At 37.9% G+C, this 15,022-nt stretch overlaps 1 protein-coding gene across 3 annotated transcripts in view; it reads left to right on the plus strand.

Annotated features, from left to right (window-relative positions):
* PHKB (phosphorylase kinase regulatory subunit beta) overlaps positions 1-15,022 on the plus strand; it is a 200,587-nt gene that overhangs the window by 86,221 nt on the left and 99,344 nt on the right. For all 3 annotated transcript variants that reach the window (XM_060132511.1, XM_060132510.1, XM_060132513.1), the window contains exons 13-14: positions 4,432-4,590; positions 10,830-10,924. In XM_060132511.1, coding sequence (XP_059988494.1) covers positions 4,432-4,590; positions 10,830-10,924 — 254 coding nt within the window. The remainder of the gene's footprint in view (positions 1-4,431; positions 4,591-10,829; positions 10,925-15,022) is intronic.

A 15,022-nucleotide genomic window follows, 5' to 3' on the forward strand; every position in this document is an offset into this window, starting at 1 on the left:
GTGTTTCTCCTTGGATTTATTCTGTATGGGACTCTCTGTGCTTCCTGTACTTGATTGACTATTTCCTTTCCCATATCAGGGAAGTTTTCAACTATAATCTCTTCAAATATTTTCTCAGTCCCTTTCTTTTTCTCTTCTTTTTCTGGGACCCTTATAATTTGAATGTTGGTGTATTTAATGTTGTCCCAGAGGTCTCTCAGACTGTCCTCAATTCTTTTCATTGCTTTTTCTTTATTCTGCTCTGCAGTAGTTATTTCCACTGTTTTATCTTCCCAGGTCTCTTATCTGTTCTTCTGCCTCAGTTTTTCTGCTATGGATTCCTTCTAGAGAATTTTTAATTTAATTTATTGTGCTGTTCATCATTGTTTATTTGCTCTTTAGTTCTTGTAGGTCCTTGTTAAACGTTTCTTGTATTTTCTCCATTCTATTTCCAAGATTTTGGATCATCTTTACTATCATTACTCTGAAATCTTTTTCAGGTAGAATGCCTATTTCCTCTTCATTTGTTTGGTCTGGTGTTTTTTTGCCTTGCTGCTTTATCTGCTGCATATTTCTCTGTCTTCTTATTTTGTTTAACTTACTGTGTTTGGGGTCTGCTTTTTGCAGGCTGCCGGTTTTTAGTTCCCTTTGTTTTTGGTGTCTGCCCCCAGTGGGTAAGGTTGGTTCAGGGGCTTGTGTAGGCTTCCTGGTGAAGGGGACTGGTTCTTGTGTTCTGGTGGGTGGGGCTGGATCTTGTGTTTCTGGTGGGCAGGGCCACATTCGGTGGTGTGTTTTGGGGTGTCTGTGAACTTAGTATGGTTTTAGGCAGCCTCTCTGCTAGTGGGTGGTGTTGTGTTCCTGTCTTGCTAGTTTGGCATGGGGTGTCCAGCACTGGAGCTTGCTGGCTGTTAGTTGAGCTGGGTCTTAGCATTTGAGATGGTGATCTCTGGGAGAGCTCTTGCCGATTGATATTACGTGGGGTCAGGCGGTCTCTGGTGGTCCAATGTCCTGAACTCAGTTCTCCCACCTCAGAGGCTCAGGCCTGACACCAGGCCGGAGCACCAAGATCCTGTCAGCCACACGCCTCAGAAGAACACGAGAAAAAGGAAAGAAAATTAAAATAAATAAATAAATAAAATTTTAAAAATATTTTTCAGTAATTAAAAAAAAAAAAAGGAAGAGAGCGACCAAACCAATAAACAAATCCACCCATGATATGAAGCACTAAAAACTATACTGAGGTAAACATAAAAATCAGAAACAAGTCAGTTGCAGACAGCAAACCCTAATTGTACAGTTGCTCCCAAAGTGTACCACCTGAATTTTGGGATGATTCGTTGTCTGTTCAGGTATTGCACAGATGCAGGGTTCATCAAGTTGACTGTGGACATTTAATCCGCTGCTCCTGAAGCTGTAGGGAGAAATTTCCCTTTTACTTCTTTGTTCGCACAGCTCCTGGGGTTCAGCTTTGGTTTTGGTCCCACCTCTGCATGTACGTTGCCTGAGGGCATCTTTTCTCCTCCCAGACAGGAGGGGGTTAAAGTAGCAGCTGATTAGGGGGCTCTGGTTCACTTAGGCTGAGGAGAGGGAGGGGTACGGAATGTGGGGTGAGCCTGCGGCGGCAGAGGCCAGCAGGATGTTGCAACAGCCTAGGGTGCACCATGTGTTCACCCGGGGATGTTGTCCCTGGATCATGGGATCCTGGCAGTGGCAGGCTGCACGGGTTCCCGGTGGGGGGAGGTGTGGATAGTGACCTGCTTGCACACAGGCTTCTTGGTGGCAGCAGTAGCAGTGTTAGCTTTTCATGCCCATCTCTGGTGTCTGCGCTGATAGTCACAGCTTGCACCCGTCTCTGAAGCTTGTTTAGGTGGTGCTCTGAATTCTCTCTCCTCACACACCCTTAGGCAGTTCCAGACTTTTTCCCATACTTCTTCTCGTCTAGCTGTGATGCACTAGCCCCCTCAGGCTGTGTTCACACAGCCAACCCCAGTCCTTTCTCTGGTATCTGACCTCTGAAGCCAGAGCCTCAGCTCCCAACGCCCACCCTCCCCAGGGGGGTGAGCACACAAGCTTCTCAAGTTGGTTAGGGCTGGTCGGCACCTATCCTCTGTGCGGGAATCTCTCTGCTTTGCCCTCTGCACCCCTGTTGTTGCACTCTTCTCCTTGGCTCTGAAGCCACCCCCACCACCTCTGTCTCCACCAGTGAAGGGGCTTCCTAGTGTGTGGAAACTTCCTCCTTCACAGCTCCTTCCCTGAGGTGCAGGTTCCATCCCTATTCTTTTGTCTCTGTTTTTGCTTTTTTCTTTTGCCCTACCCAGGTACATGGGGAGTTTCTTGTCTTTGTGGAAGTCTGAGGTCTTCTGCCAGCGTTCAGTAGGTGTTCTGTAGGAGTTGTTCCACATGTAGATGTATTTTTGATGTATTTGTGAGGAGGAAGGTGATCTCCATGTCTTAGTCCTGTGCCATCTTGAAGCACCCCCAGGAATGCTTTTTCAAGAAATTCTTTCTACCAGCATTCCCTTAATGTTCCTTTGAAATGTATAAATAATTCCTTTCTAAACAGAACAATTTATATTGAAATGAAAAAATGAACGGGGCTGCAAACAAATTAGAAAGAATAATCTCTTAATTTGTTATAATAAACTTTTTATGAAAGGAGTTCATTAGGCAAGGTGATAGAGAGGGAGATGAATTTTAAGTGTTCATGGCTATAGTTACTACACTGTAGTTTGCCAGGTGGGCAGAGGTTCTTCATCTATTACCTACTGTAATACTCCTTCACTGGATGTAATGTGACAATAATATAAAATGACTAATTTTTATCCATGTCACCAGAAATGTTTTGTTCAGGTGAGTACTGCCCCCTTCAGAGGGCCACTTAGGGAGGCTCTGCCCTAGCCTAAGGGTACTACCATTGCCAAGTATTTTGACCTCCTCTTTGGAGATGTTTTCAGGGCTTTTTTCACATTAATTTGAATGTCTGCCATGGTTCTAAAATGTCATCCTTTGAGGATGGGTTTAATATTTTAGAAATGGTCAAAAGGTCCAGACTTATAAATAATATATTGGTTTCAGTTAAACACCAGCAAGGGCCATAAAGGAACATAACTGAGTTTTTTCGTATGACTAGAAAACTAATTCTTGAAAGAATTCCAGAGGAGAAGTTCCAGATATCTTTCGTGTTTGGAAGTATTAGTAAAATAGTAAAATATTCTCATGAGTGAACAGCTTTGACGACCTATTTATCTGAAAGTTAAAAATTATGGTGTGTTAATTAAAAAAAAAAAAGAGGGTGGTCTTACAGACATGATGCACAAACTGGCAATCACAGCAGTGGGCCCTATTCCTGTCTCACATGAAGTTTATGATATTCTTTAGAGTTTTCCACAGTATCTTAGAGTAAATACTTTATACTGTATGCTCACCCTTTAAAGTCTGTGTAATGTTAAAGTAGCAAAATGTTTATGGATAAACATTGAATTTCAAATAAATGTTAATGTTTAAAACCAGTTTTTTGTCTTTATGCTCCAAATAACCACTTGTCCAATGTGAGAAACAATGTAATGAATGTTGTAATGAATATATTTAAAATCCCTTGAATCAGATCTTTTAGTATTCAGTGATAGATCATTGATGCATTGAGGTGGTAGTCTGTGTATCACACTTTAGGCTTCTTTATGTTGAAAGAGTGATGTTCAGACTATTATCTGTGTGTCATAGACCTTTTCACTGGTTTTAGACACAAATATCACTATTTATTGATGCGTGAAGAAAGAAGCAAATTTTAGGGAAATCTGTGTAGTATTATTAGAAAAATTAAGTTCAGTGTGGGATGATATTACAAAAAGTCTTCTGTAGCACTGTATTAGAATGTTGGTTTTTCTCCCTTTACATCATCCACAAAGATTCTAGTCTTAAAATAATTTTTAGTTTCTACCAAGAAATATTTTTAAATGAGTTGGTCACAGGGGGAAGATGGGTTTTTTTTTTTTCTCCTCAGTGATGTTGAATAGTAGATAATGGCCTTAATGTTTAAAATGGGGATTTCTTTGCTCTAAGCAATCGCTCAGGGTTATAATTCTTCATTTAAGATTACACAGTATCTCATTTGTAAAGCTTCCACAGACTAATTCTATTAAAAATAGCTTCTTCTATGGCTCTACATATTTGCATACTATATATTTATTGATTCATTTAAAGGTGTTAAATGTTGTTAAAAGAGATTATGTACACATTGTTGGCTAACATATAACATATCCTGTCAAATTAGTTTTAAAGTAAAGAAGCTTTTCCCACATTTTTCACTGGGAATTTCTGAAAAGAGTCAAATTTTCCTATCCTATTGGACAACTTTCTCTCTTTCTGCTTTGTCATCATTGTAGTTTTTGAAGGGAAAATTTGAGGAGGATACTGATTTGTTATATTTTAAATATTTATTTTTAAACTCCATAGGTTATCCTGTGATACCAAAGTACTACTTTGTGCCAGCTGATTTTGTAGAATATGAAAAAAGAAACCCTGGTAGTCAGAAGCGATTTCCTAGCAACTGTGGCCGTGATGGAAAACTGTTTCTTTGGGGACAAGCCCTTTATGTCATTGCAAAACTCCTGGGTAAGTGAAGAAGATCGGGAACAGTTTTTTTTCTTATTATCAAGTCTTTAGAAATAAGTATGTCTTTGTTGACATTGACATTCTTTTTGGATTTGGGTGGTGTTTCATGCTGTTAAGAGGTCTTGGGGGAGTTTCTTAGCATGGAAAAGTACATTAATATGTCTGTTGCACTGAATGATGATGGATGTTTCTGGGAAGAAAGTCAAATAGGTGTGGGTACCACTATGATCATTTTGGGCTGCATTCAGCTTAGTAGATAGGGTGCTAGCAGAAGGCTATGGAAACTTTGAGTCTCTTTTATAAATGGAATACAGTTGTGATTTAGTATAACAATCATGCTTGGTCATACCTGTAGTAAACCACTTGCCATAAGGAATCAGGTGTCTCAAAGTTTTCTTCTTTCCAGTAAATACATGTTGGCAGTTTACTCAGTGAGGTGGAGGCATAATGGAGCCACTATTCATAATTCTTTGAAGAATTGTTTTTCAGCTTCTCCTAAAACTTCAGCTGAAGTATCTTTGGATACATTGAAATGAAAGTTAATTTAATGCACACAAAAAAGCATTATGCATCTTGCTATACCATTCCTTGCTAAATTTTTTAATATTATTAGCATTTCTGTCAAAAAGGTTATCATAATAGTCAGAATTCTTTTATGACAAACAGATTATGAAACAAGCTGACTGTAAATACTGTACCTGCACTAAAAGAACTGCTTACTGTGTGAAATACTGTTATTGTCTTTGTTGTTCTTAGTATTACTGCATAAAAGCTAAATTTGTTTGTGCTGTAAGAATAATCATCTTTGGTTCCTTTTTATATTCCATTAGGGAAGAATATTTCAAAGTCCAGATTTCCAATTCAAGCTTTACACAAATGATATATATAAGAGCAGACAGAAGCTATTCAAAGAAGAGAAAATTAAGTTAATGCTGTCTTCAGTTTGCTCATTTCCTGACTATATTTTCTGTGTCTCCATATATACTTAATCCTAATTTAAGAACCTGTAGAAAATTTTTTTCTTTAAAGGGACAGCTCTTTGATAAGGAGTTGATATTATTTATGCAGGTTTTGCTTTAAGATTTTCCAAAAGAAAAAAATAACATACATAAGGTAGTTTTCTTAAAATCAAGCCAAGTTGGTAAGGTTATCTCTGGTTAGAATTTTATTTCCATCTTATTAGCATGAATACAAAGAAGCCTTGTTGATAATCAGCTAAATAAAACATATTTTGGCAGAGGAGTGGTTAACCTATCTAAGGACAAGAATTTTAACATCAGAATCATAAGTTTCTGTATACTACACTTGGAAACAAATGAGCATGATGAAATTTTTCTGTGAGTCTGAGACTGAAAACTGGTACCTGGGATATGGGATTTGAGATCTAAACCTTCTTCATCCTGCTTTTTGCTGTATATACAGCTTGGGGTTGAACGCAGGATTGACCATATTCTATATAAGCAGATTGAGCTTTAAAAAACAAAGATTGAACACAATATCAGTCAGTAACAAAACATTGGACCTTCCTTACTCCAAAATAAATGTATTGAATGTAGACAAATTTTGAGTGTAGATAGCATTTTCTTATGTTAAGACCAGAGTGAATAGAAATAATCCAGGTCATGCCTTCATCTCTGTTTTATGACCATTTTGAATACGAAAGAGCATTCAAAGAAACAGTTTCTCTTTTGCCTGCTGCACTTCTAAAAAGGCAGTAGAGGACATGAGTAGGTGTATTGCAGACTACGAAACCACATACTTATCTCCTGCTAGAAAAAGAGATACTGCATATTAATTAGCACTCTGACCTAGCTGTGTGTCATCTGGTTAACAACTCACTGGTTAAAATGAATAAGGTCTCAGAAGATTGAATCATTTAGTTGCTCTTGACTATTGTATAACTGTCCCCCCTGCCCCAAGAACCATCAAACTTCTATGGATGTTATTAAGATTCCACACAACACCTTTACTAACAAAGTCTTATTTATTTATTAAAGGAGCCTCAGTAGGATATCTGCTTAACAACATTTTGTGGGCAGTTAATTGGAATTACATGAGCATAATAGAACAGTAAATCTTTAAAAATATTCTGTAATATATGGCTTTCACTAATTCAGTCTAGTTTGTAATTGGTGAAATTTAATATTTTGCTCTATGTATGCCTTAGTTAATAATTATACAACAAAACTATGTGACTTTTATGTTAGAGCAAAAAGACTCAATATGCTGTTTCCTTTCCCAAGGCCTGAACTGCCCATTGTGTTCTTAGAAAATAGTTAATTATTACAGTAATTTTTTTTCTTTAGAAAATTTAGACTTTTAGAAAATCAGTGTTTGCTATAAAATAGGTAAATAAATCATAAACAAGGAACTACCACGTGAAAAGGGCTTCCATGCTTATAGTACAACAGCAGTTGAAGACATTACCCTCATTCTGGTCAGTGCCCCATAAAAAATGCTCCATCTCAGATATCTCTTTCAGAATTTAGTGTTAGGAAACACTGTTTTCCCTCACTGAGCTAGTTTTCTTCCTTGAAACTGCAAATACATTATTTTTATTGTAGAACAACTTTATTGAGGTAAAATTACATACATTTCACCTACTTAAAGTTTACAGTTCAATATTTTTTAGCATATTCACAGAGTTGTGCAACTATAACCACAATCAATTTTAGAATATTGTCATCAATCCCCCCCCCAAAAAAAAGCCCTATACTCTTTAGCAGTCACTCCCCATGTACCCCTAATCACTTCATCCTTCCCCTTAGCGCTAGACAATCATTAATCTACTTTCTATTTTATAGATTTACCTATTCTGGACATTTTATATACCTCAAATCATATAATGTATGGCCTTTATGACTCACTTAGCCTGTCTTCAAGTTTCACCCATGTATTAGCACTTTGTTCCCTTTTTTTTTTTTTTTTGTCTGCACTGTGCAGCATTCGAAGTCTTAGTTCCCCTATCAGGATCGAACCTGTGCCCCCTGCAGTGGAAGCGTGGAGTCCTAACCACTGGGAAGCCGGGGAATTCCTGCACTTCGTTCCTTTTTATGGCAAAATAACGTTCCATTGTATGGTTATACCACTTTTGATTTATCCATTCATCAGGTGATGGACATTTGGGTTGTTTCCACTTTTTGGCTATTATGAATAATGCTGCTCTAAACTTTCATGAACAAGTTATCGTTTGACATATGTTTTCATTTCCCTTGGGTATATACCTAGGGGTAGAATTGCTGAGTCATATGGTAACTCTGTGTTTAACATTTGGAGCGCTTCTAGACTATTTTCCAAAGTAGCTGTGCCATTTTACCTTCCAGCCAGGAGTGTATGAGGGTTCTAATTTCTCTACTTTCTCTCCAACCCTTATTCTTGTCTGTGTTTTGACATTAGCCATCCTAATGGGTATGAGGTGTTATCTCATTGTGGTTTTGATAAGCATTCCCCAAATGACTAATGTTGTTGAGCATCTTTTCATGTGCTTATTGGTATATCTTCTTTGGAGAAATGTCTATTCAGATACTGTGGCCATTTTTTTTTTTTTTTGTCGGTACGCAGGCCTCTCACTGTTGTGGCCTCTCCCGTTGCAGAGCACAGGCTCCAGACGCGCAGGCTCAGCGTCCATGGCTCACGGGCCTAACTGCTCCGTGGCATGTGGGATCTTCCTGGACCAGGGCACGAACCTGTGTCCCCTGTATCGGCAGGCGAACTCTCAACCACTGCGCCACCAGGGAAGCCCTGTGGCCATTTTTAAATTGGGTTATTTGTCATTTTATTGTTAAGTTGCAAGAGTTCTTTATATATTCAAGATAGAGGTCCCCTACAAGATATGTGATTTGCAAATATTTTTTCCCATTCTGTGGGCTGTCATTTTGCTTTCTTGATGGTGTCCTTTAAGACACAAAATCTTATCGCTTTGGCAAAGTCCAATTTATCTCATTTTTTCTTTTGTTACTTATGTTTTGATGTAATTTTGTCTAATACGAAGTCACAAAGATTTACTCTTATATTTTCTTCTAACAGTTTTATATTTTTAACTATTACATTTAACTTTTTAAATCTGTTTTGCATTTATTTTTGTAGGTGGTGTGAAGAAGAGGTCCAGCTTCATTCTTTTGCCTTTGTATATTCACTTATCTCAGTATTTTGTATGGGGGAAAAAAACTATTCTTTTCCCTGTTGAATTGTTTTGGCACCCTTGTCAAAAATCAGTTGACCATAATGTAACAGTTTATTTCTGGACTGATCAGTGGATCAGTCTGTTCCACTGATCTCTGTCTTTATGCCAGCACCACGTTGTCTTAATTACTGTAGCTTCTTCCTTTCAATCTGGATGCCTTTTATTACTTTTTCTTGCCAAATTTCTCTGACTGGAACCTCCAGTACAATGTTGAATAGAAGTGGCAAGAGTAGACATCATTGTCTTGACTCCTGATCTTTGGAGCATAGCATTCCATCATTGAGTGTGACATTAGCCATGGGTTTTTCATAGATTCCCTTTTTCAGAATGAGGAAGTTTCTGTCTATCCCTAATTTGTTGACTGCCTTTTATCATGAAAGGATGCTGAATTTTGTCAAGTGTTTTCTGTGTCTACTGAGCTGGTCACGTAATTTTTATGTCCTTTGTTCAATTGATATGGTGTATTACAGTAACTGATTTGGAGAGGTTAAGCCATTCTTACATTTGTGGGGTAAGTCCCTTTTGGTCATGGTATATAATCATTTTTATATGTTACTGGATTTAGTTTGCTAGTATTTTTGTTGAGTAGTTTTGTGTCTATATTCAGAAAAGATTTTGATTTGTGATTTTCTTCCCTTGCGGTGTCTTTGATTTTGGTATTAAGGTAATACTGGCCTGTTAGAATGAGTTGAGAAGTGTCCCTCTATTATTTTTTGGAAAATTTTTGTGAAAGATTGGTTTTAATTCTTCTTTAACTGTTTGGTAGAATTCATCAATGAAGTCCCATGGTCCTGAACATTTTTTGTGTGGAAAGTTTCAGTCACTACTTGTTACACATCTGTTCATATTTTCTGTTCCTCTTTGAGTCAGTTTTGGTAATGTATGTATTTCTAGGAATTTTCCCATATCATCTAGGTTATCTAAATTGTTGGCATACATTTTTTCAGAGTATTCTCTTGTAATCCTTAAGGTTGCTAGTAATGTTCCTAGTTTCATTCCTGATTTAGTAATTTGAGTCTTCTTTATTTTTTGGTCAGGCTAGCTAAAGGTTTGTCAACTTTTGAGTTTTTCAAGAATCTACTTGGTTTCATTTATATTCTGTATTGTTTTTCTATACTCTATTTCATTAATTTCCACTCTTAATTTCCTTCCTCTTGATTGCTTTTGATTTAGTTAGCTCTTTTTCATCTGCTTTCTTAATGTGGAATATAGATTATAGACTGGAGAATTTTCTGTTTTATTTTTTAATTAATTCATTCATTTATTTATGGCTTCGTTGGGTCTTCGTTGCAGTGCGTGGGCTTCTCATTGCAGTGGCTTCTCTTGTTGCAGAGCGTGGGCTCTAGGCACGCAGGCTTCAGTAGTTATGGCACGCGGGCTCAGTAGTTGTGGCGCATGGGCTTAGTTGCTCAGTGTCATGTAGGATCTTCCCAGACTGGGGATCAAACCCATGTCCCCTGCATTGGCAGGCAGATTCTTAACCACTGCGCCACCAGGGAAGTCCCAAGAATTTTCTGTTTTAATGTAGCAATTACAGTTGTCAATTTCCCTCTGCGCATTGCTTTACCTAAATCCCCTAAGTTTTGGTATGTTGTGTCTTCTTTTTCAATCATCTCATCAGAAAGTACATTAGAAAGTATTTTCTAATTTCCCTTTTCATTTCTTTTCTGACCCATTGGTTATTTAGGAGTGTGTTGTTTAATTTTATTATGTTTGTGAATTTCTAAAACTTCTTCCTGTTAATTGATTTCTATTGTGGTTGAAATCAATTTCAATTGATTCTATTTGAATAAAATTCTATTTGAATTCTATTTCTAAATTCTGGTATTTCATTCTGTTATGGTTGAAGTATATACTTTGTATGATTTAAATCCTTTTAAATTCACTGATGCTTATTTTATGGCCTAGCATATGAAAGATATTACATGTGCATTGAGAAGGATGTATATTCTGCTCTTGTTGGATGGAGTGTTCTATAAACATCTGTTAGGTCCAGTTGGTTTACAGTGTTTTATAGATACATTTTTGATCATGTCATTTCCTTTTTTTTTTTCAGCTGATGAATTAATTAGTCCTAAAGACATTGATCCTGTTCAGCGTTATGTCCCACTACAGAATCAACGTAATGTGAGCATGAGGTTTTCCAATCAGGTAAAGAGATATATAAAGATATTTTATTTCATAACTTAGACTCATCCAGACATTTAACACTTAATTGAAGAAGAAATTTTATTCTGAATGGGTTTTTATTGTTCCTTCTGAGGGCAAAGCTTTTCTGTCTTCTGGTTAGTTAAGATTTACCTGTGGTAAAGGGCTATTTGTTAATGAGGAAGTATGAGTCAGATGTGTCCCACGAGATGTCTCACAGGTAAACATTTTCACCTTCACAGTGGTTGTGTTTAAGGTGTCAAATGTCTTTGAGAAGATGCAGTATGTATGGGTGGCATGGGGACAGATGAGATGGCTCTGTTACTGAAGGGAGTGGGGTTCCATGAAAGGCCCTTCGCTTGATGTCTATCCAGTGCTGTCTCTGTGACAGGACTGAGTGACAGACAGAGTTGTTCTTAGTACTTGGTAACATGTCAGGTGAATAAATAGTTAAATTTTTTTTTTTTACATTTAGTACCTATGGATTCAGACTGTGTTGTGTCAACAAAATAAGTGTTTGCAGGATCAGCAAGATTGATGTTGACTTGAGCAAACCCTCATGTATTAAATGATACCAGTAATGAGTACTGTTAAAATGAAACTGTAGTGTGGATTGTTGAAATTGCCTGAGGAGACAGGGAATGAACCTGAGTGTGTGCCTGGGATTCCAAGCACACGCTTATTAAATTTATTTAATAAGAATAGCATCAGCACTTACAGAAAATATGCTTACGAAATTGAAATGCTCCTTTTACTTTAAAAATATATGTATAACACATACACACACACACACAAACACACACATAAATGCTTGTTTTAACGAGAGAAAGGGAGAGCCAACCAGCCTCATTAGTATCATTAGTATCAATAGGTTCTCTCACACTGTTTCTCTGCTTCTTTTGCTGGTCCTCAAACAAAACATCTAGTTACTCTGAGTGGTTCATAGATGAGAAGCTTTTGGGAGAAAGATGCCTATGTTAATATGTGATAAAAATTTTACGCTAGCCTATTAGTTCCCATATAAGGCAGGGATTTGGCCTTTATCTTTATTTACCACTCATCTCTGGAATATATTTACCAGTCAGTAAAGTGGAATATATTTAACTTCATGTTACCTAGTGCTGTGACTCCGAGCCATTTTAAGACTAGTGTGTATCACTTACATAGCATGTGTGATGCACTTCTAGGGTGATGAAATCTCAAAGCCTTTTCTTAGAATATAAAGTGACCTATTGGTCGCAGGTTTGAGGTGTGGGGGCAGGAACCAGAGAACATCAAAGCACACAGCTAACAAAATCAACCATTTAAACACTTCATGCTTGACCCATATAAGGAGGGCTGTGGGTTATATGTAATTTTTGACATACAATATTCTTGCAACTCTTTCTCTCCCACTCAAGAAGGCAGAGTACAAGTGAGTGAGAGTGAATTTTATAGAGAATTTACTCTAGGTATATTTTTTATATTGAAATCATTTTCTAATGTTGCTACTAAATTATGTGATGTTCCTCCCAGGTAGAGTCATATCCTATCTAAGAGCCTTGCTCTAGGGTCAGGACAGGGGCTTTTCTCCTGCAGCCATGTTGGGATTACATCCATACATTGTATATAGTTTCTGGGAAGGAAATGATAGGAAAGATTGGCAGCAGAAAATTGCCGGGAGGTGTTATCGCCCCACCCTACTGGCAGCTTGGTTGTGGTGGTATATAAAATGGTGAGGTGCCTTTTCCACTTTCTCAACCATTTAAGCAGTAGCCAAGACCTGGCATGCCCGTATCCATTGTTGGGGCTAGATGGCTTGGCTTGGTGAAATACGGAAGTCAGACAGGGCCCTCTGCCTGAAATGCTGGTGTCAGTGCCCTCTCAATCATGATTGACCAGGTCAGATCTTGAAATTAACTGATCTGTGTGGATTGACCCTGTCAAATGTCAGAAAAAGTAAGTAGAATAGTAAAGTTCAGACATTTCCTGGAAACAAGAGAAATCCCTGACTTCAAAGGAAGTTGTATCTGAGGTCCCCAGCACTCACAGGACTCAGAAGCTGTTATACTCAACACTTACAGTTTATTACAAAAAAAGGAGAGAGGATAAAATTAGTGAAGGCACACGGGTCAAGTCCTGAGGAAACCAGGCACAAGCTTCCAAATATTCTCACCCAGTGGAGTCGTGTGAGACACAGTTACCCAGGAATGATGTGTGACTACATATGCAAAGTGCTGCCAGCTAGGGAAGCTTGCTCAGACTTGAACATCAAGGATTTTTATTGGGGGTCAGTTGTGTAAGCGGGTAGCACCTGCATGATTGACCGCAGTTATTGAAGCTCTAACCCCCCCCCCCAGAGAAAAAGCAGATGTTCACCATAAATCACATTGTTCGCATAAACCATATAGACAGACCGGAACAGTATGGCCCAGCGCCTCAGGCATGCAAAAACACTCTTATCTGACAGAACATTCCAAGAAGCCAGAAAGCCCATCCTGAAAGCATGCCTTTCTTGGAAATTTTCAAGATTTAAACAACCCAGGCCTGCTGGGCCAGCTTATTCCTTCACAGAAGGGTTATGGCAGAAGGAAGTCTTCCAGAATCCAGAGAGCTGTGAGTGTGCCAGAACTGTAGAGAGGTCCACTCCCTCAAGTGTGCATGGGGCTATTGGCACATTGCAAATGCAAAACACTGAGGACTGAATTGGCAGCTGTTGATTTTCTTAACTTTACCCTTAGCAAATTTATTTTTGGAAAAGGGGTTGTATCCAGGGTTAAGGCTGAGGTTGGAAAAGGGTATCAGCTGGGATGACCCTCCTCACTACTCTCTCACTAGTCAGGAGTTGCTGTTTTCTCTTGATGTTACTTGGAGAATAAAATTCCCTTTTATAAATAAAGTTTAGAGGAGTAGAAAGAAATGCATTGTTAGCAGTAGCAGATATACTTTATAGTATTGTGAGATTTTGACCAAAAGAAAACAAGAAAACTTTTGCAGACCTTAGAATGTATGTTCCTAGAGACCAGATACCATGTTTTATTCACTTTTGTAGCTTCAGTATCTGTCATAGTACTGTAACACCTGTTATATAGGAGGTTCTCAGGGTTTAACTTGAATGTTTGAGTGTGCTTGATGGTATGTGTGGGAAGAAGGTATGTCATGGAAAATCGTGGACTTATGCAAATATCCCTAAATCTATTTCTCTAATTCTGACCTCTTTCCTAATATTTAAACTTGAATTTCCAACTACCTGGTGATCATCTCTCCACAAATCTAGTCTTTAAAACCCAACATTTCTGGATGTATACGTAACTCTGTCTCATTGAGTTGTATACTTTATATATGTACAGCTTTTTATATGTAAATTATATCTCAATAAAGTGGTTTAAAAATTTAAAAAATGAAACCCAACATTTCTAATGCCAAATTTATCTTCTTGCTTCAAAGTAGCTCTTTTCTCCCTAGTCCCTACCTTGGATAAGGACCATCGTCAATACTCTTTTCTCATGCCAGTAGCTCTTACATTCAGGTGGTTATCATATTGGCTCTGCCTTCAAAGTAGCATCTACATTTGTCTCTTCATATTTATCCCCACTGCCATGTACCGCTCAGACTTCATTACTACTCAATGGCATGGTTTTAGTAATCTCTCTCTGTCTTCAGTCTCTCCTCCTGTTTATTCTCTGTGCTTGAGAACACACGATCTTATAAAGTATGGATTCATTTATGTTGTTTCCTGAAAACCTTCCATGACACTCTATACTGTCTACAGGGTAGAGTCTAAATTCCATATCCTCATACAGTCACCTCATTTCGTGTTTTTCACTTATATCTTACAATTTCTCCAAATTTCTCCCAACCATCCCTGTACTATGATCTCAGCCAATTTGCTGATCTAATATCACAACTCACCCTCACCCACTCCCAGGCCTCCACTCTCAGTACAATCTTCATCCTGAAACCCTGGCCTCTTTTTCAGACAGAATCCTTTAAAAGCCTATACAGTTCCTCTTCCTTTAACTACATATAAAAGTTACATAGATGCATTTTGTAAAAAGTGAAATAATATAGAGGAGATTACAATGCAATTACATTGTTACATTTGGTACTATTAACTATGTA

Source organism: Lagenorhynchus albirostris, chromosome 19 (genome assembly GCF_949774975.1).
Source record: "Lagenorhynchus albirostris chromosome 19, mLagAlb1.1, whole genome shotgun sequence".
Lineage (NCBI taxonomy): Eukaryota > Metazoa > Chordata > Mammalia > Artiodactyla > Delphinidae > Lagenorhynchus > Lagenorhynchus albirostris.